Below are 26601 nucleotides of genomic sequence, written 5' to 3'. Positions count from 1 at the left end.
GCTCATCCCAGGCCAGGGTCCAGGGATGGAGTTTCCTTCCTGTCCACGCTGCTGTACCACACTGTCCAAGTCCCTGGAGGTTCAGCTTTGTTTTGAGGCCGGCTGCACTCCTGGGACCCTTTATGGAGGTAGGGGGGGTGGATAGACCCCCAGGTGAAAATGCGGCAGGTGTGAGGCCCTTCCTGCGGGGCGCACGCTGCGAGGGGCCGGGGAGGAGACAGCCAAACAAGCCCAGACACCATTATCAGGGTTTCCTCTGAAGGGATGCTGGGGCTGAGAGCAGCAGACAAATACACATCCCCCCTCCGATAACATTGTCTTTGCGTGAGGCGAGGATGGGGTGGCTGGGGCCCGTGTCAATACACATCCCTGAAGGAGCACGCTCAAACAAGGCCTGGGTTCACTGACCACTCCCCCCACCCACCAACCAAAACACCAATGGCCACTTCAAATTATCAAACAAAGACACGGCCTGTCTGCCAGACACACGGTTCAAGGGGCCATCCACTGGCAAACACTTCCCACCCCGGTTTTTATAGGTCTAATATAGGCGAGCAGGCAGCTTTAATTAACGCCCACTTTTTTAGATAAGGAAACTGAGACATACGGCCCGTTTTTATACGGTGACTGCGCAGTACAGAAACTCTTAATTTATAGCAGGAGGGGGAAATCATAATGTATCAAGCGACTAGCTGCTCATAACAAGTAATTCCCCATCTCAGTTAGTGTGGCTGGGGTTTCCTCCAGAGCCCTTGAAGTTTGCATCAAACCTTACTATTCAACACCAGCAGCACTGTGAGAAGACCCCAGAGAAATAGCATGTGGGGGTTAGTAAAAAAGTGTTTGCATGAACACATCTGCAGTGCACACCAGGCACTCGACTGTCTGCGCGCCAAAGCTTTCCCACGTGCTGCACCCCCGCTCCATGGCTACCAGGCTTTGCAATATAAAAACAGTTCAGTTGCACTGTCACTACACATGGCCCAACTCGATTTCATTGTATTGACATGTGGAAGTGCAAGGACCCTCGGCAGGGTCTCTGCAGCAGGCGCTGCCCCTTTGCAGCTGATGTGTTGCAGGAAGTTTGTTCAAAGGTTGTTTGTTGGTGCGTCTGGCCTCTTCTTTGGCTGGCCTTGTAGCAAGGCAGTGATGTGATGGACTGCACTGCAGACAGTACTAGGGTGTTTCTTTACCTGTCCATTGACTGACCAGTGGTGTAGTGATTGTTTCATTTGTTTTCTCTGATAATGCCAAGGTTTTATTGTGTGCTTCTCGGGAAAACCATTCTTGATCGGCTTGGCAGCTGTTGTATGGGGCGTTCCTGCCCATATGTCCTGCTATGTGTGTTTTGCTGATGTGCAGGTGACGGGTTTACTTTCTACCGGTGATTTGTCCCACTGGGGCAGTATTCCCCTCTAGTCTTCACTTTCATGAGACTAAATTGGCAGGATTATGACACCAGAATGGTTTCTTTGGAAGTTTTATTGGAGATGGGGACGAGAGTAAATGTTTCCAGGTACGTAGTTCATTTGTACTGTGAATTGACAGCTAGTTTTAAGATCCTGTATGCTTATTATGAGGCCAGTGAGTACATTGGTTGTCATGAAAAATGTGAGCGCGTGTTTGCTAGGGAAACCCTGCTTTCCCATGCTTCCACTCCCCCTTCCCTATCTGTATTATTGCATCTCCATCCTTTCCTTGGCCCTTTGTTCCCCTCAATCACCTGTCAAGGCTGCCTGCATGGTGCTGCTTTGCCTTGTTTACCTCTAGGCTAGTATACACGCCCCGTTTCTTTAGTTAAGACTGTACTTGCTGGCATGTACTGCATGAAAGTGTTGCGCGTCGGCACACTGGTACTGAATATACTGACTGCAAATACCTCTCTCTGACGTTTAGGGATATTTTGGTATCTTGCCAAGAAACCTATCATGATCTAGCAACACACATGTGCAAATACAAGAAAAATATATATGCATCACGAGGAAAAGGGAGGCATTACCACTGAATTCCTGACTACAGTGGGCGATGCACATGCATACAAAACTGGTGCGCATCCCCCGATATGAGGAAAAAGCAATGGCAATGCCAACAATGTGGACTTTTGTGTAAGCGTGGGAAAGGCACTTGCCAGTCACAGCTGTAGCAGAATTAACTACCCGTTGTTGTAGAAGCAGAAACATGGTGCAAGTTCCTGGGCATCTAATAGCAGTGCCTGGCAGAAGCTTACACCGTATGAACAAGGCCAAAATGTTGGCTTTGTTAATGCTTGTGTTTGAACAGGATCTCAGTGGCTTTGTCAATGCTGTTATTAAGAGGACTTCAGCGAATGACACGCAGTGTGCTTATAAATCGGGTGCCTGAAGGGCTGCAGCAAATTAATTTTGTAATGTGAGCTCCGCAAAGCGCACTTTTAAAGCCCCAGAACGAAAACATTACAAAAATGTATATATTGCAGCGTTATACAACTGATGACTGGCACATGGTGGTAGTTGTTGGTACTTTCTTTACACATTGTACTAATGATTATTCTGATGCAGCTTCAATGTTACAAGCAGTTAACTCTCTCTCCTTCATGTGTGAAAACCATTTTAATACTGCTCTGAGCCTATATTGCCCTTTCTCAGATCAGTCTCTCGCTTTCTCTTTACAGACCATCAGCAACACCTTAAATGAACAAATCCAACCAGTCCAGGGCAAACACATTGGACTTCAACCTCCACATTGCACCTTCCGGGATTTGGATTTCCCATAGCCTGCGAAGGAGTTCATTGCAGGGACCATTCTTCAGAACGAGGTGAGCTAGCATGAGTCTTTTGTAGGGTTTGGTGCTCAGGGCACTCCAACTCTGTATGTGTTCCTCTGTAGTAAAGGCGGCACACAGCTATCTTCTTTACATTTTTCTTTTTTAAAAGAAGCCCATGTTTGTGGGGATCAATGAGGTGGGGGAAATCTGATGAACAGTACAGACTACAGAATGGCATCTATGACTAGCTGAGAGGGTGGCATGTGAAAATGGAAAGTCATACATATAATGCAAAAAGGCCTGCTTATGGTTCAACTGAAGAAAACCTGTTCATTTGGAAACTCTTTTTCGAAGGATAGGATTGGGTGGTGGTTCCCACTTACCTCATGATGTCCTGGTATCTTCCAGTTGAATGGTATACAGTAATTTGTTTTACTGCTGTAAAATCCCACAGTCTTTCAAACATCAGAATACCTTCTTTCTAATCTTCACCATTGCTCCCACAGTGCTTGGGAGGGGTTGGGGTTGTGTCACGCAGTCAGAAAAATCTCCCTACATTCTAAACAATGTTTTTTAGAAAAGTATTAACAGAACAAACTTGCCCCATTTCTTCCATAAGTACTCATTTGCCAAACAAGCTGCAATACGTACTGCGTGGCTGGTGTCACATTTGCTAATGGGCATGTGTGTAAACGCATGCATAGATAACATCGGCAATTATACTCAACTGTACTGGTCGATAAGTACAACAGAGTTGTGTATAATTGCAGGTGCTATCTGTGTCTAGTACCGACTAGTTTTATTTATGTGTTATTGAAGAGCATACCTAACAATGACTACATGATCCCATCTACATATACATGTACATAATCATTTTGCTTATTAACAGGTGTCACTGTTGCCGAAAATGAATTCAGTGGACCAATAACTCTCAAAACCATTTTCCGGACTCGCACACAGTGAAAAACTGGAGGTGAAAAGACTAGGGCCTGATCGGCCAGATGTAAAAATTGAACAGTTCGCAAAAGTTAGGGGAAAGGCTTACACACGCACATTTTCCATGGTGTGGTATGAAAAGAAGACATGGCACACTGGTAGCATTGCTAAGCGGTCTTTGTTCTGCTTCCCTTGCCTGCTGTTTGGCGGTGAAACGGACTGGACAAAAACAGGAGTCACTGACTTAAAGAATTTGTCAGAAAAAAGCAAGAGACATGAATCGTGCAAATCTCATATTGAGAATATATTACACCTGCGCATGTTGGGAAGTGTAAACATTGCAACACAGTTGGATGATGCCTATCGCCGGAGCGTGATGAGGCATAATGAGGATGTGGATAAAAACCCGATACATTGTGTCAAAGTTAATAGACTGTGTGCGTTTTTGTGGTGCGTTTGAATTGGCTTTACGTGGCCATGATGAAACTGAAGACTCTTTCAATCCTGGTGTGTTTAGAGGCCTGGTGGATTTTGTATCCAGCATAGATAGTGCAATGGAACTACACTTAAAAAATGCAACAGTATTCAAGGGCACTTCAAAAACAATTCAGAATGAACTGCTGGACTGCATGCTCAAGGTCACCAGAGAGATCATTGTAGAGCAGTTAAAATGCACTGATTATGTGGCTATTCAGGCAGACGATACAACTGATGTTTCCACTCAGTCTGTGCTAGTCTATCGCTACATTGATGAACGATACAGAATTGTTGAAAGGTTTTATGGATTCTCTCATCTGAAAGACTCTAGCGCGCAGACCATTGCTACTGCCATAATGGAAAAATTGGACAAAGTATTCCCTGAAGATTGCCACACAAAAAAAATAATTGCGCAAACATATGATGTTGCGAGAGTAATGAGGGGGGGGGGTGTCTGGTGGTGTCCAAAAGAAAGTAGCTGAAGTGTATCCAAATGCACATTGCTATGCACACCAGCTTAACCTCATCATTGAACAGGCGGTTTCAAAAATCTCAGAAGCTCGAGTTTTCTTTTGTGATATCTCTGGCTTCTGTACATTTTTTTCCTCGTTCTCCAAAAAGAACCACAGTTCTAGATGAGGTATCAGATCACAGACTTCCAAAACCATCTCGCACTCACTGGAGCTACCATATTCGGGTAGTGGAAGCCATATATCAGCACAGGGAAGCACTCCGTACATGCTTTGAGCTCATTATTGAAAGACAGACTGATTTTGAGGGGGGTTACTGTGCATGAGGCCCAGGGATTCATTCGAACTCTGAAAGAGAAGGAGTTCCTTTTCTTCCTTTTTTTGTTCAATGACCTAATGCCCCATGTCGACATTCTATATAACCAGCTTCAGAAGCGAGACATTGACTGTGTATGTGCAGAAAGCTACTGCAACTTTTATCAAGTGCATTGGCAGAGTACGTGGAAGCACTGACAATCTGGAAACTAAACTTCCATCAGAGGCAACTTTTTCAGGTCGCAATGCAAATATGAACACTTTGAATCGTTTGGCTAAAGTAGTATGTGATATTATAGTTACACAAGCCCAAGAACGCTTTGCATTTACTAACCACTTGGAGGGGGCCAAATTGTTGCAGAGTGACCTATTTCAAACACATGGACAGTCTTTTCCCAATGATGGACTGAATGCAACGGTCCAAGCGTACCCCATGTTAAACAAGGAAAGACTGCGCACTGAGCTTTCAATTGTTTGAGAGACCAGAATTCTGTAGTTCAAGTGGGGCAATTTCTTTATTAAAATTGTTCGTTGAAAACAATCTCGAAGAAGCATTTAGTGAGACAATGCAGTTATTAAAAATTCTGATTACTACACCCATGACAACAGCTGAGTCTGAGCACTGTTTCTCCACCCTGAAGCGAATTAAAACATTCTTGAGAAACACGACTGAGGATCGTCTGAATGCTTTGGCCATGCTGTCCATGGAAAAACAACTAATTCAAGAGATCCCCGACTTCAATACACGGACTATTGATAAATTTGCCTCTCTGAAAAATAGACGTGCACAATGTGTACAAACTTTCAAAATGATTGACCAGTGAATGTTCTGTTACAAACAAGCTATTTGCAGTTATTTTGTGGGTTACCTTGAATTCTTTGTTTCAATGGCCTTATATATGTTAGGATTTTGTGTAAGGTTGCAGTGATCTATTTGACAGAACAGTGAGAAATGTGAAGTATGTTTGGATGTTATGGTTGTTGATTATAAAGCACTCACCATAATAAACTTAGTAACCCATTTCTGTTGCAATTTTTCTCCATGCAATATGTAGTGCTATTTCTGAGACCACCTGTGCATTCCACGTGTTGTAACTTTGAGCTCAGAAGCAATAGCAACTCAGCGAGGCAGACAGCAATTAGAGGTAGGACAAATGTTGCATTAATTTCCCCCTTTCAGAAATGCCTAAAATCCCACCTTAGTAAGAGGATGAATGCATGTGAATGCCAGTAACAGCATGACAAACATATGTTTCCATCATTACTGACTATATAATGAATTTCTTTATGCATACACCATAGTACCAGCTATTCTCAATACAAGCTGCTGTAAAATACACCATCACACTTGCACACGTAAGACTAGTGTACCACCATTAATATGTAAAACCGAATGCTTTTTTCATATTTTGGTGGGTTTTTTGGACGGTAAATTGCACATTTTGTAGGCCATTTTTCCAAATATTTCACGGGTGGAGAACCCCAGCGCACCCACTTTGGAGGGGTGGGCTTGCGCGCTGTGCGCACTCGCTACTAAATTCGCCCTGGAAAATTTACGCCCCACCAGCTTTCAAACTCACCAGCCGCCACTGGCCGGGGTGCCCTCATAGGACTTCGAAGACTGCTCGGACTTCTTCTTCTTCTTCTTCTCACCGGACGGGCTCTTTCCTTCCAGCCAGTTGGAGAGACGAAGGTGTCGGTCCCTGATGGTCCGTTCCGAAATGTTCCCGCAAAACGCACAGACCTTCTCCACTTGCGTTTTGTCCTCATGAAGGCAGTAGAGACATTTCGAGTGCTCGTCCTCCTTGAACACATTCTGCAGCTGGCATCCAGGGCAAACCCTGAACAGCTTTCCGGACGTCAAGCTCCCTTTCTCCTGGGCCATGTTGGGGTAGGCCGCAGAAACTCCTGGACTCCTCCAAGAAGCTTAACTCGACGTAACTTCACCCTTGAGGGGGCGTAGAAAAATCTGACACGGATCCCCTTTAATCGGATGTAGAGACGGTGGAGCTTGAGGCTCTATTTGACCGGAAAATGAGAAATTCACTTTGAAAAAGGGCGAAAACGCAGCAAAAGCTTGAGAGCTAAACACGAGGACTCCCAACACTTGAGCGTGCGGTAAAAATCTGAGGATGGTTGCCAAGGGAGGGGCTTAGGGAGAGGGCAGTCATTGGCTGTGGGCAGTATGACCCAGAGATCAGTGATTGGCTACTACTAAGAAAGACAGATCAGAAACTAAACATACTGATTTTTTCTTTACCGAGGATTCCTGGCCTGACGATGGGGAATATTCAAGAGCATGTGAATCCATGCCAGACCCCAGGCTGGAGAACACTGAATATATTAAGAGCAACACAGGGGCGGTCTCCAAACTAATAGAGTGCGAAGCGGGGAAAGCAACCTGGCGAGGGGTCCTGATGAGAGAGGGGGCGAACAAGAAAAGAGAAACTTAAATCAAAAACAAACTCAGAAATGAGATATGTCGCCTCGACAGAGAAGGGACGAAAATGGGAGGGCAGAAAAGATCTTAGAGGCAAAGAAAAAGAGGGAGGAACTTTGTCTTCTTGAACATGGACTGATAACCCGTAAGTTACAACTTCTAAGACCGAAGTTTTATGAGAAAGGGGACAAGGCTGACGCCCTGTTGGCTGCCAGGCTATGCTCCCAAAGGGTGGAGCGTAGAGTATCGGAGATGAAACACCGAGATACCTCCTGCACTACCACATCCCTGAGACCTTTGCCAAGTATTACGAGAACCTTTATGGGTCAGAGAACCAACCAGGAGTCTGATCCTGATCAATACCTGCCCTCTGTATATATTCCACAGATAACATATGACGAAAGCCGTGCGCTTGAATGTCCGATTACAGAAGATGAGATTAAGAACGCAGTTAAGAGACTTTCCTTCGGCAAATCCCCCGGGAAGATGGCTACACCTCCGGATTCTATAAATCCTCTCTCTCTTCCCTCCTCCCTCTTATGGTAGAAGTCTTTAATGAAATCTTAGAGATGGGTAGGCCTCCGGACTCCTTTGTGCGGGCCATCGTTTCATTGATCCCCAAAGAGGGCCGAGACCCTAAGCAATTTGGATCGTAATACCCCATACTTAAATATAGATGCAAAAAATATACACCAGAACCTTTGCAGCCCGACTCGAGACATATAAGACGCGCTTAATACACCCTGACCAGGTTGGCTTTATACTGGGTAGACAAGGGACGGACACTATGAGGAAGACCCTGCACTTGATTAATGCAACCTGAACCATGAGGAATGAACCAGCTCTCCTCTCGGTCGACGCCGAAAAGGCCTTCGTCAAGGTGGAATGGGTCTTTCTGCAAGCAGTCCTCCGCAAAGTGGGAATAGGTCCGAAATTCGGGGGAGGGATCCAAGCAGTGTACACATCTCCCATGGCCTCAGTTTTTGTCAACGGCGACTACTTCCGCTGGTTCAAGCTAGGTAGAAGAACGCGACAGGGATGCCCTCTCTCTGCAAAACTCTTCGCACTCTCAGTAGAACCCCTAGCCCAGAAACTGAGAGAAGACCCCTAGGTTGAAGGACTCAGACTGGGTGCCCAGAATATGAAGTAGCCCTGTATGCAGACAACCTACTTTTGCAGATCTCGAATCCTACGTCCTCCATCCCCAGACCAATCCAGCAGATTAAAGAGTACGGGACACTCTTGGGGTTTAAAATCAATGAGGCCAAATCAATCTTATTTCCTTTATACAAGCCCATGCAAGCAGAGGTAGATAGACTCTCCCCTCTGGCCCTTATCCAGGAAAGGGACAAGTTCAAATATTTAGGTATACAGATCACAAGAGACATCACCAAACTCTACGAGGCCAATTACCCACCACTCCTCCGAAGGTTTTACACGGTCCTAGCCAAATGGAAGAAACTTACGATATCATGGGTGGGTAGACTTAACGCGATTAAAATGGTATGCCTCCCTCACTTCCTTTACCCCTTTCAGATGCTCCCCATAAGGATGCCGAATACCTTCTTTGATGAGGCCAAAAGGGCCATTGTAAAGTTCCTCTGGGAGGATAAGAGCGAGAGTAGCCTTTGACACTTTAACTTTGCCCAAAGATAGGGGAGGAATGGGGCTACCAGACCTGATGAAATATTATGAAGCTGCCCAGCTACGAATTTCTATCCCTCACCTACGAAATTGCAAAGAGCCTCAATGGGTCACGATAGACAATAACTACCTGTCCCTGGCAACGGTCTCTGAGTGGCTATGGGTCCCAAGGAAAAAATTAGTGAGGAGCCTAAGAGATCACCCGATATTGCGAACCATTTGGGAGGTAGGGAGAAAGAGAAAGGATATGCAGGGAATAGCTCCAGGGGCATCCCCCTTGAGTCATCTATGGGCCTCAGGTATTCGAGAGAATATTCCTAATTTAGATAGATTTCAATCCTGGCTTGAGGCGGGCCTGGAGAGGGTGGGTCAGCTTTGGAAGGACGGGATATTTCTATCATTATAGAACTGGGTGAGAACCTCGGGCTAGGCCCCCTCCCTGTTTTCCACTTCATGTAGATTAAGGGCGCTCTGTCAAGGACCTGAATGGAAAGAAAGTGGATAGAGAACTCACCCCCTTTGAAAAGCTGCTCTAGAACTGAAATGAAAGGTCTGATAACGGCCATGTAAAGAGAATTGGTTGAAGCGCGGGGGGGGGCATGTTGCACTTGAATAGGTGGGAGAGATATCTTGGGGAGAAGATTGCTCCGAATATGTGGGGAAGGATGTGTAGAGCTGCATCCTGAGTCTCTACAGCTAGTCAACACAAACTCCACAGGATCAAATTACTACATAGATTGCAATATGACCCTCTCAGACTCTCTCAAATGTTTCAATCACGAAGCCCACGGTGTTGGCCTAAGTGTGGTGGAATAGCTGACTATTGGCACATGCGGTGGGCTTGTCCCAGAATCAGGGTTTACTGGAATTAAGTTTTAAGGTGGATCAAAAAACTCGATGGAATCCCGAGGGCTGCAGATCCCTTTTTGGTTCTCTTTGGATTTGAACAATGCAAGGATGAAAGAGAGAATTGAGGGGCTAGCAGCCCGCGCCGCTTTAGTCATCAAATGGAAGTACAAACAAACCCCAGGCAGGGCCGAGTGGGTAAATATTGCATCAAACATGTGTGTCATGGAGAAAATCATTGCGACCCTGCATGGAAAGTCAACCCAATGTGACATGTTATGGGAAGATTTTGTTTGTAAACACATGCCGGGAACTAATCAGTAAACTGTGACCTCAAATGAAAAAGTTGTAGCCGCCCCCCTGAGGAGAACACTGCAGTCTGTATTTCTGGGAAAGACATACATAATGACCCAGAGGACTTCAAGCCCAAACAAGTAACAGTGCATTTAATGGATGTGTTATAATGTGCTCCAAACAAGTCTCTAGTTTCTATAAATCGATCACATATGTGACTATATAAACTATGGGGGTGGGGGGGAATGTGTTCACGGGAGGAGGGGGCAGGAGGAAGGAAAATCCACTTTGAATAAAGTACATGTTTTTGTATTAGGGTGGGAAATTGCTTTAGTATATGATCCGCCAGTTCTGCATTTCTCGTTTACTGTTCTGAAATGTCCTTTTCATGTTGTTGAAAATTTCAATAAATTCAAATTTTAAAAAAAATCATTAAAAAAAGTTACTTACTTGCAAAAGAAGTTGGCTGGTAACTAACTCAGAGTGAAAAGTTAGAAAGGTTATTACTTACCTTAGAAATGTTCAGCCATTCTGAAAAGTATATGTAAGGTTATTTTACTTACCGTAGTCAGTCGTGAAGTGTAACACTGGGTTTGCCATCCTAAAATAATTTACAAGTTATTGCTTATCTCAATCAGTGTTTTACGGATCTCAAAAGCACCTGTAATAGAATATTACATACTTAGGTTTTACTCACCTAGTATAACTGTGGGTGACCACAAAAGAAGTTATAGGTTTTTACTGTACCTAGAATAAAGTGTTCCACTATTCACAAAAAGTATATTGTCCAGTTGGTTAACTAAGTGATTTCTTGCTGAGCATCACTGTGTATTATGTAAGAATTGATGCAGTCACACTGTGTGAGACTACACAACACTTATCTGGTTGGTATTAGGTATCCCACCTTTTGGTATAGGTCTGTACTACACAGGTTGGTAGCGTGACTGAGCAGCCAGGCCTAGCTCAAGAGGGGTAAATGTGAGCTGTACAAATGAAATCCGTAAATACAAGTAGCTAAGTAACACTTAAACCCAATGTTTCTGTTAAAAATAGTTATTTAATAACCACACATTTTTAAATAAGCCTTCTTTAAAAAGGTAATTTGTGTGTAAATATACTTTAAAATTACTTTTCAGAATCAAAACAAGTTAGTGGATAATCTTTGGTTATGCTTCTTATACGATTTCTACACCCTGAGGTGACTTCAATCATCACAAGGACAGTAATGGCATTTATATAATCACATTAGTTATACTTTGCAGATTCTGAGGTTGTAGAAAGGAAAGGTTAGGGATGGAAAAAGGTTAAACCGTTTCTCAGTATATGTGAGGACAACTAAATCTTCCAATAAAATCAAGATAAGCCTTTCCCAGCAGTAACAGTATACACTAATCTCCCACCTATGAGGGACACATTGAATCAAATTCAATGGACTAGAAGAGTTTACAGGCAGCCAGGACAGCCAAAGTAAACTGAAACACAGTGTGGATCTGTTGCACTTCTTAAATCAAAAGTCATGCACAAAGTTAGAGCGTTTGTAGAAAACCACTTTTTACGTCACAAGCTGTTACGCCTGTGAGAAAGAGTGTTGGAATCAACTCTAAAGGTAAGCCGATGTAATTCCCAACTGAGAAGAGCACAACTAAAAGACAACGCAGTAAGTACTCCAAGCCTAAACAGTATCTCTGGTTTGAAGAAGAGTGGTCCAGCTGGATACTGTCTTGCTACAGCAGTGCAGACCCTTGTCCCCGAGCCGGAGTCGTGGGGACAAAAGGTAGGACGTCTGGCGGGCTCCAGTGGTGGTACTTAGGAGGTCGTCAGCAGCTACTGGCTCTTTTCGGTTCAGCAGCAAGTCATGATTTCAGTGCTTAGCAAACAACCGTGGCGGATCTTGGATACCGGCTGGACTCTTTACTCCCTCTGTCTTGCATCTGGTGAGGGGACTCTGGATCTGGAGGTCATGCTTCTGGAGGGTCCTTAGGAGTCTCCTGAAGCTTCTAGCCGGATTCGTCCGTGGCAGATGTTGCACTCTACTACGGACACTGGACCCCTGGCATTGGGTTCTTACAGCAACGAAGAAGCACAGCCAGTCGGGGATGGTGATCCAGTGGATTACGTCTCTGGGTTAGTTGGTTGTTAGGCAGAAACCTGTGCAGGTCCCTTAGGGAACATTGCAAAAGATTTAAGACTACAGGTGTTGGCAGTAAACCCACTTGGTAGCAGTCTGTACCACCAGGATCTGGTAGCTGTGGATGGGAAAGTCAGACCTCCCTCAAGAAGAGTTAGGCAGTATGCAAAGTATACACAATAGGCACTCAGATACAATAATACAAGCAAACACTGACCAGAGCTTTGGTATCAAAGTATATAATTATTTATTTAAAAACACAGTTTGAAACACTCCAGCACTCTTGTTGTAAAATATTCTAAACACAGTTACTATTGTAATAGGTACACCCCTTTTTCCTTATCAGATAAGTCACAGTAAACACCACTTATTTTCATACAGAGGTGAGCGCTTAACTAGATGGCACTGCAATAAGTTTGTGAGAAAGGGAGGGAAAAAGACAGAATATGGAAAGGTACACCACTCTAAGGTTCAGGAACACTGTTAGCAAGGCAGAAGAGCAAAAGTCACTGGGGAGCCAAAGTCCAAAGGCTGGGCCCACTCTTAGAGAGAGCAGAGCACAAATGCGCTCAAGATCACACAGTTACTCTAGGCTTAGAAAGTCTTGCAGAGAGTTCAAAAAGAGTTTAGAGAGGCTTATGAAAGTTTAGCCAGGGTGTCAAAGGCTAACCCAGGTTCGAAAGCCGGGGGCTAAATCTACCCCGTACAGTCGGTAGCAAGGGAAGCCAGGCGGGACACGGTACCTTAAGTGGGAAGGATCCTCCAGCGGTGGCAGTTGTTCCTGGCAGTGGGTGCAAGTTGCGTCGTCGTCCAGGGGAAGAGAAGATCTTGTCTTGGAGGAAAGATGAAGGTAGTTGCACTACCAGGGAAGAAACCAGCCACGGAGTTTTCCGGTTAAAGGTGGTACCTTTGTTTTGCGGTCGTGGTAAAACGTGGTATCCCGGTTGCCGGGGTGCTTGGCACAGGCAAGGCGGCCACGAGGTACGTCGGGAAGGCGAAAAGACGGTGAAACTGGTTATCCCCACCAGTCAAAGGAAGAAGACTCTCCAGCGGGAGATCTCCTCTGTCATTGGGAAAAGTGGTGAGACGGTCCAGCAGGGCTCCACCGGTGGTGGTGTCGTGGCAGGTCGGCGCAGCTTCTCCCTCGTCGGATTCTTAGGTCCTGTGGCGACTTCTGAAGTTCCAGTCCCCAAAGCCCTGCTTTTATGCAGAAAACCCCCATTCACTCAGCCTAGCTGTCACTCAAACATGCTAAGTGGTGAGCCGGCCGGCTCACCACTTGGGCCAATCAGGACGGAGTGCGACTTGAGTTGCCTAGGCAACTCAGTCCAGGGAGCCTAAATCCCCCCTCCACCCCTCCTAAGTACCCCAGACAGAGTGGCACCACTTTGGAGGGCTTCTGTGGAGAAGCCCGCCAAAAAGTGGAACAAAGGGCTCGACTTGGGTTGGAGTCACAGAAGAGAACACAAACGCCATTTTAGAATCAAGTTTTGGCAAAAAATACCAACCGGAGAATTAATATTAATTAAATAAACCGGTGGTATGTTCGAGGCTACCGTAAATAATTACATAAAGATAGTAGCCTAAAACAATGGGAAATCCCATAGAAAAATATTTGCGGTTGAATATAAGTAGTATCCACTGCCACCAGCCAAAACTCGATCAGGGGGGACGGAGACGTGCCCCCTCGACTAACAGACCCTGGGGCAATTGAATTGCCCCAGCCAGTACATCCACAATATGATGGTTTGTACTGGTTCTGTTCAGAATTTAAGACTAGTAAAGTCAATGGTGACTTTACATGCCCTGGGAGACAGTAGTCAGTCCCAGGGTATCGAGTCTAGACTGGGTGGTCACTATGACACCCCTGTGTCACTGCACTGAGGGTGCTGTGTAACACGTCACAAAAACACATGAAGCCCTATGGAGTAAAAGACCCCTTAGCCTAATAAACACATCTAGATTCAAAGAAACACACTCAAATCATGCCCAAGAGTGAGGGTAAAAGAGTCTCAACTCTTGGCAGGAGAATAAAATAAACCCCAAAAATCCAGCAAAGCTGTTGGGGGACTCACTAGGTTAGGAAATTCAGCCTAAACAGAGAATTCTCCCTAACATTGGTCCCACTAACCCAAGGGGAGAATTTGTTCCGTCCGGAGCTTCTCTGTCAAGGTGAAAAAGGTGTTCAGCAGAGCAGCAGGGCTTCACCAGGTAATTCAATGGTCCAAGCGGTTGCAGCAAGCTTCATTCACGGTTTCTTCGCCGGGTGTTTCCCCAAGTGGTTGACTGCCTCTAGTCCCAAAACCATCGCCTTGTAAGCAGGTTTCTTCCATTCATGCACAGCCTAGGCTGTCCATTACACAGCAGGGTGGCTGTCCTGAAAGTACTGCCAACCAGCCAATCAGGACTAGTTGCATTCCTAGAGACAAAGAACAGGGGAGTTTCGGGACCCAGCCTCACATCCTGTCCTTCCAGAGACACTGGAGTCAAGGGCGGGCTGCAGGGCTGAAGCCCATCAAAATAAAGACAAAGGGCTCAAATCAGTCTCAAAGCGCAGAGGAAAACCCAAGAAAGACCTCAAACAGAAAATGGTGAAAAAAGAAGACTGTCATTTTGACAAAATGGTCACCCATGGGTGCTGTACTGCAGCTGAGGGTTCAGCCTGCGGTAGAAAAGCACAATGGTAGGAAAAATTAAACCAATGCCACCAGCCATTTAAAGTAGTGAGGGTAACAAAAATTGTACATGAGAATGTAGGATAAGGGTCTACTTAGTAACCCCCCAGAACTCCACATAAGATGGTGTGTGCTGGACCTACAAAGAGAAAGAGAAAAAGTGAAGTCAATTTCACTTTACTATTCTTGGGAACTGTAGTTCCCACAAGAAAAGGTATTTAAACATTAAGAGAAATCTAAAAGAATTTCTCTATGACACTGCACTGAAGGTGAATGTCTCCAAAAACAGTGGAAACATTCAGGTAAAAACACATGAGTGAGAAAAAGGCCTCACTCCAGGGTTAAAATTAAAAAGTCCCAAGTCCAGCAAAAGAGCGGAGGGTCTCCAAGGTTGAAGGGAATTGGCACAGAAATGAGAATTCTCCTCAACACGGTACAACTGCTAAAGTTCTACTACCCCTTATATTACTGAAAGTAATCTAAAAAGTAACTATTAGTTTGACTTCCCTAGAACTCCTGTTGGGTGTTCCAAATTAGGTTATATGCATTGGTCTGTGTACCTTCAAGCATAGTGTTGTGTTCTTCTATAATTTGTTTATATGATCTCTGATAGTACTTATTTCCAATAAGATTTATCTGGGCCTCTTTGTATTTAAATAAACCATTTATTTTTTACAATACATAGTGTTTGAGTGTTTCTTTGGACTACTTGTATTACAATTTCTTTGTACTGATAATACAGCCCTCTCTCCCTCGGAAGATACGCCTGCCTGCTCTGTCTATGTTATCCTGAACTCAGGTGGTACAGTCTTCTACTAAGAGTGGAGTCTTGTGATGAAAGCAATAGAAGAGAGAAGTCAGAGAAGCTGCGTAGTCCATGAGAGGTTGATCCAAAGAACTTGGAGTTGAACTGAAGGAACCTTGCAAGCTTTGCTGAACTTTTTCTTTTTTTAATTTTGAGAAATTGATGCAAGGGAATTTTCAAGACCAGGAGTGACTCACCAGGAAAAGGAACAACTCAAATGACTTATTTATGTTGTATAATACCAGCAGGCAACGGCCTGAAACAAAACGAGAACCAACGACCCATTGGGCGGGGGTCAGATACCAACAACCTGAAGCCAAGGAATAGATGGAGTTAACTTACTTGGGCCATGTTATATTGTTGTGTTGCAGTGGTAGGGTGAGCACAGGATGGAACAGGTTTTGGACCGATGACAGAATGTTCATGTGAGACATCCTAATGAGCACCAGTTTGTTCCGTTTCTTTCAAAGTTGGAGATACACCATTATACCTATGGGGTTAGTTGAGGTTTTCTCTGTGGAACAATGTCCTCTTGTCCGTCTCCTATGTCTGACTTACCAGTGTGTGTTTAGGACCTACTGAGGAAAAAAAAAAAAAAGAAAAGCAAGAGTACGGGTGTTTGCTTTTTTTTTATCCACTTCTGCTTTCCTCTGCCAGGGGGTCACATGTGCAGCTAAAGATAGAGTTAAGGAAAGACTGAGGGTTGCGCAGCCTTTGAGAGATTTAGAACCTGACAGAGTTTTGAGATAAGGTTGGAACCTAGTCCTCAGCTACAAGAAGATCACAGCCTGAAACCCAATGTGGATATGACGCTTCTGAGCAATTGGCAGCGGTGACCAGGTATTTATCATTCTTGGGGAGGGGGGGGGGGGACTGAATTAGGCGTGGACCAAGGAAAGGGCATTCAGGAATTAGTTCCTTCTTTTCTCTTACATCAACAGGGCATCAGAGTACAAACATGAGCTTCTGCAGTTTATTTTGTCCAATTCCCCTTTCCCTTAGGAGTATTTGCATGGCTTAACTACACTGTACTGGGTAGTAGCCTCTGGTGCAACCGTATGTATATTCATTTTTTAACTAGTGAGTAGTAGAGCCAATATTAAATGCATGTGTGGTCTTGTGTCTAGGCATTCAATTACTTGCCAACTTTATTTGGCGTTAACTGTACCTGGCAGAAAACCCCTGCCCTCCTGCATCCAAGCCTTCCTATACAGCCTACACTTCTCAGTAGGAGGTGGTTAGAAAGCGTGAAAAGCATTTGCCGGTTAGTAAATGTGTTTCCTTGAATCCCAAACCAGTGCTGGAATTACTAAAAATGAAATCTTGAGCAAGGCAGAGAAAAAGTGGGATAGTTTAGAAAAACTGCTTTCACAGCACCTACAGCCAATGATCAATGGCGAAGGTGTGAGCTAGGAACCAAGCATGTAAGCCAGAGCCCACGGGCAAGGGCAGAACCTAAAAGCAATGGAGAAACATCTCAGAAAACTATGAGATAAGCAAATAAAGTCTAACCATGAGTAGATGTTCACAGAGCGGGTTGGAACACAGGAGGCAAACCCACTGTCACTTGGGCCATATTCTTTATCAAGAATGTATACCTTGATAAGGGATCTTTCCGATGAGTACCATGTGAGTGTAAAGGAATGGGATGTATATGTACCAGTGTTTGGCCAAGGTCTGCCGTCAAAAATGTGCAAGAGTGAAGACCAGTGTTTCAGTAAATTGTACACATATCTCTCACCCACAACATGAATGAGATGGATACTTAATTCTAGATCTTCTCTTTGAATTTGAGTGAGTGACTTTGTGCATGCAAGTGAGAGGAGGTGCGCGTGAGCGAGAGTTTGCAAGAGATTGTGCATTAATGCAAATGTATTGTGCGTTGGTGCCCGTGCAAGTGCATGCATTAGAGAGTCCATGCAAACATACATTAGTGCATGCAAGCGGGCATGTGCATTCGTCCAAGTGCGTTAGTGTGGGCGATCGATAGGGTGCGGGTGTTTGTACATGTAGCCGTGTTCGTGCAAGAGTGCACGCGTTCAATCATGTATGTACGTGAAATATGCACGACAGTGTGTGTGTGCAGGCGCCAATATGACCGTACATCACAATGATGCATTGAAATATATTCAACGCTTGCATTTTTGGTGCTTTGTTTGGGCTATTCTTTTGAATAGATTTCATTTTTGGTTTAAGATGCACCTGTTTGTCCTCCTGCTGCAGGTGTTGCACTAGCTTATTTTGATAGCATCTTGAGAATCCGATTTCTGAAACTCAAGGGCAACTTGCCTCAAGGAATGTGATGTGTGGCTTGCTAAAAAGAGCTAAACGTAAATACTATCTGAAGGAGTTGCCATTCAGAGAGTTGATCTCCTGCCACAATGCTCGAGACCGAAATCCGTGCTATATTGGACTCCGTCATTGCGCCCCAGTAAACATGGGTCTACTTGTTTTCCTCCACACGCAACTAGAAATAATCTTTAGAGGGGGGTTGGCCAGCAATAGTCATAACGAATGACAATATACCCATATCAAATTGTGTGAAAAAGCAGCTCAATGTTCTTTAAGAGGTTAAAAGATGCCAGCAGTTAGAACTGCCCCAGTACTTGTTTAAGTAACAATGCAATTTTTAACAAGGCACAATAGGCAACACTGATGATGATATACATACCTTGCTGCATGCCAAGTGCAGTGCAGTATTTTTACTGTTATCTTGTAATGTGAGATCTGCCTTCGCACTGCTGACTAAAACCTCTGGAGAGAAGACAAATGACAATTAACAAGTGCTCCAAGTGGGGATGGTCAAACTACAGTCTGTTGCGGACCAGGCATCATAAGCTGCTGCTGCACCGCTTTATGCAAGAGCCAGTGAGCAAACCACCAGAAAGCTAAGCCAAGAAATGATGATAAAGCCTTTAAAATGCACGCTAAGCAAATGAAACTTCTAGGCAAATACGGTCACACACTTACTATAAAACAGATGAACAAGTTACTTACCAACTGTAACGTTCTTTCGATTGGATGTTCCTCCCACGTATTCCTCATCTTAGAGATATCCTTACCTTCAGGTTTCGCCCCGGAATTTTTTTTCTCTCTCCAGCAGAGGGTGTTCCACTCGAGGCGGCGACGTCGATGTCCCTCGGCGGCCTCCGTCGAGTGACGTCATCTGTAGTTTAATTGCCTCGAGCGCGTCCGTTGGCTTCAGTTCTGTTTTTTCCGTGTATCAGAGCCCATGTATTATAAACAAAGGCCTCTTATTGAACCAAGCCCTAAAAGAATTTCGAGTGTAAACCACGTAAACTGTACTGTGGGGTAGGATGGGAGGGTCGATGAGGAATACGTGGGAGGAACATACAATCGAAAGAACGTTAGTTGGTAACTTGCTCTTCGAATGGATTGTGTCCTCCCGCATATTCCTCATCTTAGACTCCCAAAGCAGTTTTCTATTGGAGGCGGGAGTACAAGTGTATTTTTAGTCATGTACCGAATGTAGTACAGATTTGGAAAATAGACCTCTCTGAGAGGTAGTTGAGTCCAAAGCATAATGTTTGATGAAAGTATGCATGGATGACCATGTGGCTGATGCACAAATGTCTTGTACAGGGACACCCCTCTTAAGTGCTGTTGAAGTTGCTATGCCCCTAGTTGAATGAGCTCTTAAACCCTCAGGGGGATCTTTTCCAGCTAGCCTATAACACTCTGTTATGGCTAAGATTATCCATCTTGATAATGTTTGTTTGGTTACAGCTAGTCCTAATTTACGACCAGTGTATCCCACAAATAGTTCTTCACACTGACGTATTTTTGCCAATCTTGAGATGTAGAAGCTAAGAGCCCTTCTGGGATCGAGCCTATGCAGTCTTTCCTCTTCCTTACTTTTGTGAGGAGGATAGAACACAGGTAGAATTATTTTCTGTGACAGATGAAAGTCTGAAACTATTTTTGGTAGAAAAGAGGGTTTGACTCGAAGGACAACTTTATCTTTATAAAAGAAGGTGTGAGGAGGACCACTCGAAAGTGCCTGCAACTCACTCACTCTGCGGGCTGATGTCAATGCAATTAGAAGTATAGTCTTTAACGTAAGAAGACTTAACGGGCAAGAATGTAAAGGCTCAAAGGGTGCACATGTCAGAAATGTAAGTACTAAATTTAAATCCCACACAGGAACTTGAAAAGGTATAGATGAAAAAACATTATTTAAACCTTTTAGAAATTGTATTATTAAAAGGTATCTTAAAATAAGATTTTTCTTCTGAAGAGCGCTTGAAGATGGATAGCACTGCTACGTATCCTTTTATTGTCTTAACCTGGAGCCCCAGATTAGCTAAATGTAACAGGAAAGATAATACCATTGGAATATCACATTCAAAGGGATCCACATTCTTATCCCTGCACCATTTACTGAACTTGTTCCAATGACACCGGTACAAAGATTTTGTTGCTGGCCTTCTGGCCGAAAGCAAAACCTTCATAACATCATCCGGAAGGTCCCAATCCTTGCATCTCAACCTCTCAGAAGCAGTGCGTGAAGGTTGAGTGCGTTGACCTCTGGATGGAGAACATGACCTCCCTCTTGCGAGAGAAGATCCTCTCTTTTTAGAAGACGTATTGGAGGGCAGATGGACATGTCGAGAAGGTCCGGGTACCACGTTCTCCTGGCCCAATCCGTGGAAATTAGGATCTTGGTTTTCCTGAACTTTCTCAACCTCCTGATTACCTGAGGGATCACAGGGACTGGAGGGAACGCATAAAGAAGAGGAAACTCCCACTCCACTACGAATGTGTCTCCTAGAGCTCCTCTCAGGGGAAACTCCCTTGAGCAGTACAGTTCGCACGTCCTGTTGACAATGGTCGCGAACAGATCCACTTGAAGGGTTCCCCAAAGGATGAAGATCTCTTGAAGGACTTCCTGAGCTAGTTCCCACTCATGGAAGACTGAGCTCTGCCTGCTCAGAGCGTCTGCCGCTGTGTTTTGCTCTCCTGCAAGGTGAATGGCAGATACAGAGATCCCTTCTTGTATTGCCCAGAACCAGAGCTGAATTGCCTCTCTGCACGGTGGCAGTGACCCTACTCCTCCTCTCTTGTTGAGGTAGTACATGGCCACTGTGTTGTCCGTCATTATCAGGACATTCTTTCCCCGTACAGAGGGCGGGAAGGCCTTCAGAGCTAGTCTGATCGCCCTCAGCTCTAATAGGTTGATGTGTAGTCTGGACTCCGATGGAGACCAACGACCGCTGATTGTCAACTCGTTGGTGTGAGCTCCCCACCCCGTGAGTGAGGCGTCCGTCACTACTGTTATCTCCGGCCATGGTTGCCAAAAAGATTCTCCCCTGAGGATATGTTTCTTGCAAGCCCACCATTGTAGATCCTGTGCTACCCTGGTTGGAACTTGTAAAAGATCTGTCATTTCCTCTGAAAATTGGGACCATTGAGTCCTGAGGGAGCATTGAAGGGATCTCATCCTAAATCTGGCCTATGCCACCAGAAAATTTCGCCGGATGCCATGAGGCCGATCAACCTGTGAAAATCGAAGGCCGGTAGATACTGGGCATTATGGAAGTTTGTCACCATCTGCAGAATGTGGTGAGCTCTCTCTTCGGGAGGCGAGGCTTTGCCCGAACAAGTATCCAAGACTGCTTGTTAGGCAGAAACCTGTGCAGTTCCCTCTGGGACCAGTGCAAAAGATTTAAGACTACAGGTGTTGGCAGTAAACCCACTTGGTAGCAGTCTGCACCGCACAGATTCACTGTGGTAGCTGTGGCTGAGCAGTCAGACTTCCCTCAAGAAGAGTTAGGCAGTATACAGAGGATACATAATAGGTACAGAGGTACAATAGCACAAGCAAACACTGACCAGAGCTAGGTGTAAAAGTATAAACTTATTTATTAAAGGTACACTCATAAATGACACTAGCACATTAGAAAAGATAAGAAAGTCAAACACAGTTATTATTACTCATATGTACATCCCTAATCGTTTGTTGGACAATTCCAAGTTAACACCACTTATTTCCAACCAGAGGTGAGCGCTTAACGTTAGATGGTACTCCAACAAGTATTACCAAAAGGGAGGGAAAAGGCAGAAATAAAGAGAGCAGTTGGGTAAAACACTTTTCACATGAGGTTGGCAAAGACAGTCAATAGTGGAACAAGGGGAATTAGTTCGGGGCCCGCGTTAGAGGGAGCCAGGCGAAAATGTGCCCAAGATCACACTATGTCACAAGTCTTTGCAGGTGAGTAGAAAACGGTTTTACTATGGTTCTGAAAAGTTTAGTTAGGGTGTCCCAGACCTACCCAGGTTCGAGAGCCGAGGGCTAAATCTACCCCGTACAATCGGTGGCAAGGGAGGCCGGGCGGATCACAGTACCTTTAAAAGTGGAAAGATTCCTCCAGCGGTGGTAGTCGTTCCTGGTAGTGGGTGCAAGTCGCGGCGTCGTCCCGAGGAAGAGGTGATCTCGACGGGGAGGAAGGCTGCAGGTCGTTGCACTACCAGGGATGAGGCCAGCCGTGGAGTTCTCCGGTCACAAAGGATTTTTACCCCTCTTTCGCGGTTGAGGTAAAAAGTGGTATCCCGTTTGCCGGGGTGCTTGGCACAGGCAAGGCGGCCACGAGATGCTTCGGGACGGCGAAAAGAAGGCAGCAACTGGTTGTCCCCACCAGTTAAGGGAAGAAGACTCTCCGGCGGGAGATCTCCTCTGTCGTCGGGAAAAGTGGTGAGACGATTCTGCAGGGCTTCACCGGTGGTGTCGTCTTGGCAGGTCGGCTCGGCTTCTCCCTCTTCGGCTTCTTAGGTCCTGTGGCAACTTCTGAAGAACCAGTCCCAAAAACCCTGCTTTTATGCAGCAAACCCCCATTCATACAGCTTAGCTGTCACTCAAACATGCTAAGTGGTGAGCGGGGTGGCTCACCACTTGGGCCAATCACACTAGAGTGCGACCTGAGTTGCCAAGGCAACTCGGTCCAGGGTGCCTAAACCCCCTCCCATACCCCCTGTGGTACCCAGACAGAATGGCACCACTTTGGAGGGCTTCTATGCAGAAGCCCGCCAAAAGTGGAACAAAGGCTCGACTCGGGTTCAGGGTTACTGAAGTGAACCTAGACGCCATTTTGGCGGCGAGTTCTGGCAAAAAATCCCAACCGGTGAATTTATATTAAATAAATAAACCGGCGGTATCTTTAACATTGCACCAAAAAGTGGTGCATCAAAAACCAATGGGAAATCCCATTGGGAAATATTCCGGTGGAATATTTCCGTGGTATCCACTGCCACCAGCCAGAACTCGGCGAGGGGGGACGGGACAGTACCCCCTCGACAACAGACCCAGGGGCAATCTAATTGCCCCTACCAGTACTTCCACAGTAAGATGGTTTGTACTGGTTAAGTTCCTAAATTAAGACTAGTAAAGTCAATGGTAACTTTACAGACCCAGGGAGACAGTAGTCAGTCCCAGGGTGTGGAGTCTATGTTTGGGGGTCTCTAAGACACCCCTGTGCTACTGCACTGAGGGTGCTGTGTAACACACATTCAAAAACCAATGATGGCCTATGGGGAAAATTACCCCCCGAGCCCATAAGCACATAGCAAGTCACAGAGAACACTCAAGTCATGTTCAAGAGTGAGGATAAAAGATTCTCACTCTTGGCAGGAGAAAAAAATAAACCCCACAAAATCCAGCAAAGCTGCTGGGGGACTCACTAGGTTAGGAAATTCAGCCTAAACAGAGAATTCTTCCTAACACTGCTCCTATAAACTGGAGCGTCTGTGATGGCATCATGTTTGACTTTTTTAAATTCAGAGAAAACCCTAGTTTGTGAAGGAAGTGGCAAGTCTTGGATAGATGATCCTGGGCTTGTTCTGGAGAACGTGCCCTGATCATCCAATCGTCCAAATAGGGGTAGATGTGAAACTCCCATCTTCTGAGTCTCGCTGCCACTACCGCCATCAACTTGGTGAAAACTCTTGGGGTAGAGGTCAACCCGAATGGCAGAACTCGAAATTGATAGTGAGAGTTGCCAATCGCGAACCTCCGGTACTTTTCTGTGCTTGAGATGGATTAGCACATGAAAGTAAGCATCCTGAAGGTCCAATGATACCAACCAGTCTTGAAGTTGGAGAGCCTGAAGGATCTGAGAAAGACTGACCATCTTGAACTTGTCCTTCCTGAGGAACTTGTTCAAGTTTCTCAAGTCCAAGATGGGTCTCAGTCCTCCGTCCTTCTTTGGAATGAGGAAATATGGAGAATACAAACCCTTGTTCCTTTCCGCTACAGGTACATGTTCTATTGCACCTTTCTGTAGCAGGGTCAAAACTTCCTGCAACAGGAGCGGATCTGGGTTTTTTGGTAGGGTTGTATTCCGGTGGGCGATTCTGAGGTTTCTTTAGAAAGGGAAAGGCAGAAAGGGAAAGGCAGTAACTTTGGGATACTGTTTCCAGTGCCAAGCATCTGAAGTAATGCCTCGCCATTCTTTCAGATCCTGCCTTCCAGTGGGGTCTTGTGAGTCAAAACCTCAGAGTGGTTTTGCGGCAGCTCCAGCAGCGGCTGAAGGGACAGATGCCGCTGCTGGGGCAGATCTAGCACCTCTTCCTCGCCCCCGAGGAAATTTCCTTTGCCCTCTTTGACTGACCTGTCCCCTTCCTTTTCCAATTGAGGAATAATAACGAAAAGGACGAACCCTCCAGGAAGATGAGCCTGTGTAGGGGCGTTGCTGAGGTTGTCTTATAGCGGCACTGAGTGACTTTGCCGCTGCCTTGGAGGTCTGCAGCTTCTCCAAACTTTCATCCGCCTTGCTGCCAAACAACCTCGAGCTGTCAAATGGCATATTAAGAAGTCTAGGTTCAACATCTGGTGCGAAACCTGACTTCCTTAGCCACGCAAATCTGCGTAGCACTGCGCTAGACGCCATGGACCTGCTGATACTGTCAGCAGTGTCCAAACCTGCTTGAAGGCATTCTCCTGAAGCCTCCTTTCCATCCTTAATTATGGACAGGAAACCATCACGTTCCTCTCTTTCCGGGATGTGTTGAGCTGCCACTGTCATGCAGTCCCACAGAGTACAATTGAATCTAGCCAGCATACAAGATACATTGGTGGACTTTAGAGCCATGCTCCCTGATGTAAAGACCTTTTTCGACCATGTATCTATCTTCTTGTCATCCCTATCAGGGGGAATTGTAGGGTATGCAGCATTTTTTGTTGATGTGGCTGCCTGCAGTACCAGACTCTCAGGAGAAGGATGCTTACTCAAATACTCTGGATCAGAGTTACAAGGTCTGTATTTTGTCACATTTATTATTCACTGCTGGAATAGATTCCGGTCTTTCCCAAGCAGCATTTACTTTATTCATAAGTTTTCTGTAACGCAAATCAGCATGTTCTGCTGGATCTGGTCTTTCAAATTGGTATTCAGGTGACGTATCTAGTCCACTTGCAGACTTTAAACATTCATACAAGTCCTGCATTTTTGATTGAGGATTGATTAATTCCTCAGGAACTTCTCCTGTACCATATTTTACTCCTGTTGATGAAACTTCAGGTTCATCATCTTCTTCCTCCTCCTCCTCATTTTCTGAGGACATATCTCCATATTTAGCTGACATAGTTTGGAAAAAATCATGTCTGGTTTCTGGGTTAAATACTTTCTCAGGAATAGGTTTCAACCCTGTACCCTGTAACTGGTGTCGACGTCGACAGAAGCGTCGATGGTGTCGAAGTCATGGCCGTTACCTTTGATGGTATCGAGGTATTCTTTGATGTCTTCGAAGGCACTACGAATGCTGTCGAAGGAATCTTCGAGGCAGTCGACGTTGTCGAAGGAGCCTTTGAGGTCGTCGATAAAGCACTCGAAGTGACTTTTCTGCTGGGTCGTCGACCCTTTATTCTCGACAGCCTTCGACAGAGGCTTCGAAGATATTTTCGTCGAGGCCTTTAAAGACGTATCAACGTCTGGAGTCTTTTTCTTAAGGTCTGTCTTTTTAGGTGTCTGGGAAGAGTCCCTAGAAGACACCCTCGACAATTTGTCAGATCTTCTAGTTTTAGACCTCCCTCTGTCACTTCTTTTTTGAGTAGGGCATGCCCTTCAACAGACATTTTTGAGGGGTTCTGGGCCGCGTTCTAACATTTTTTTATTATCGACTCTCTAAATGCTTCCTACTTTCTAGGGGAGTCATGTTTAGTTGGACAAGCAATAACTTCCTCCGAAGTCGAGGAAGAAGAAGAGGGAGATCGGTGTCATCTCTTTTTCGCCTTTTTGGACGAAGAAGAAGAGGACTGCCTTGATCTACTCCTTGATCTGGATTTTTTACGGCGTTTTGCCGAAGACTAGGCCGAGTCTTTCTTCACTCTCGAAGAAAACCGAGGATTCCTCCCCCACCGCAAGTTTACCTCGTCTTTCTTTCAAGGCCTTATGGGTCATAGATTGGCACGAACCGCAGTCGTCGATCCGATGTTCGGACCCGAAGCACCAGAGACAGTTACAGTGAGGGTCGGTCAGGGACATTTTTCTTCCGCACCATAGACATTTCTTAAAACCCGTTTTCGGAGTAGACGGGTTCGAAGACGACAACATAATTCGGCGTGACTGAAGCGCCGTTTTGTTTCGATCCGAAGCAAAGCTAACGGAAAAACGGAACGGAAGTCAACGGGCGTGCTCGAGGCAATTACACTACGGATGACGTCCTCACTCGACGGAGGCCGCCGAGGGCCATTGACGTCGCCGCCTCGAGTGGAGCGCCCTCTGCTGGAGAGAGAAAAAAAATTATGAGGCGAAACCTAAAGGTAAGGATATATCTAAGATAAGGAATACGTGGGAGGACACAACCCATTCGAAAT

The 26601-nt window shown here is 45.3% G+C and overlaps 1 protein-coding gene across 2 annotated transcripts in view; it reads right to left on the bottom strand.

Moving 5' to 3' along the window:
- Window positions 1-26601, bottom strand: part of ANKRD28 (ankyrin repeat domain 28) — a 1823421-nt gene that overhangs the window by 272069 nt on the left and 1524751 nt on the right. For both annotated transcript variants that reach the window (XM_069648906.1, XM_069648905.1), the window contains exon 25: window positions 18445-18527. In XM_069648906.1, the coding sequence (XP_069505007.1) occupies window positions 18445-18527 (83 nt within the window). The remainder of the gene's footprint in view (window positions 1-18444; window positions 18528-26601) is intronic.

Source organism: Ambystoma mexicanum, chromosome 2q (genome assembly GCF_040938575.1).
Source record: "Ambystoma mexicanum isolate Mex_15411 chromosome 2q, UKY_AmexF1_1, whole genome shotgun sequence".
Lineage (NCBI taxonomy): Eukaryota > Metazoa > Chordata > Amphibia > Caudata > Ambystomatidae > Ambystoma > Ambystoma mexicanum.
Note: the sequence above shows the minus strand (reverse complement) of the source record. Positions and strands in the feature narration are given on the sequence as shown.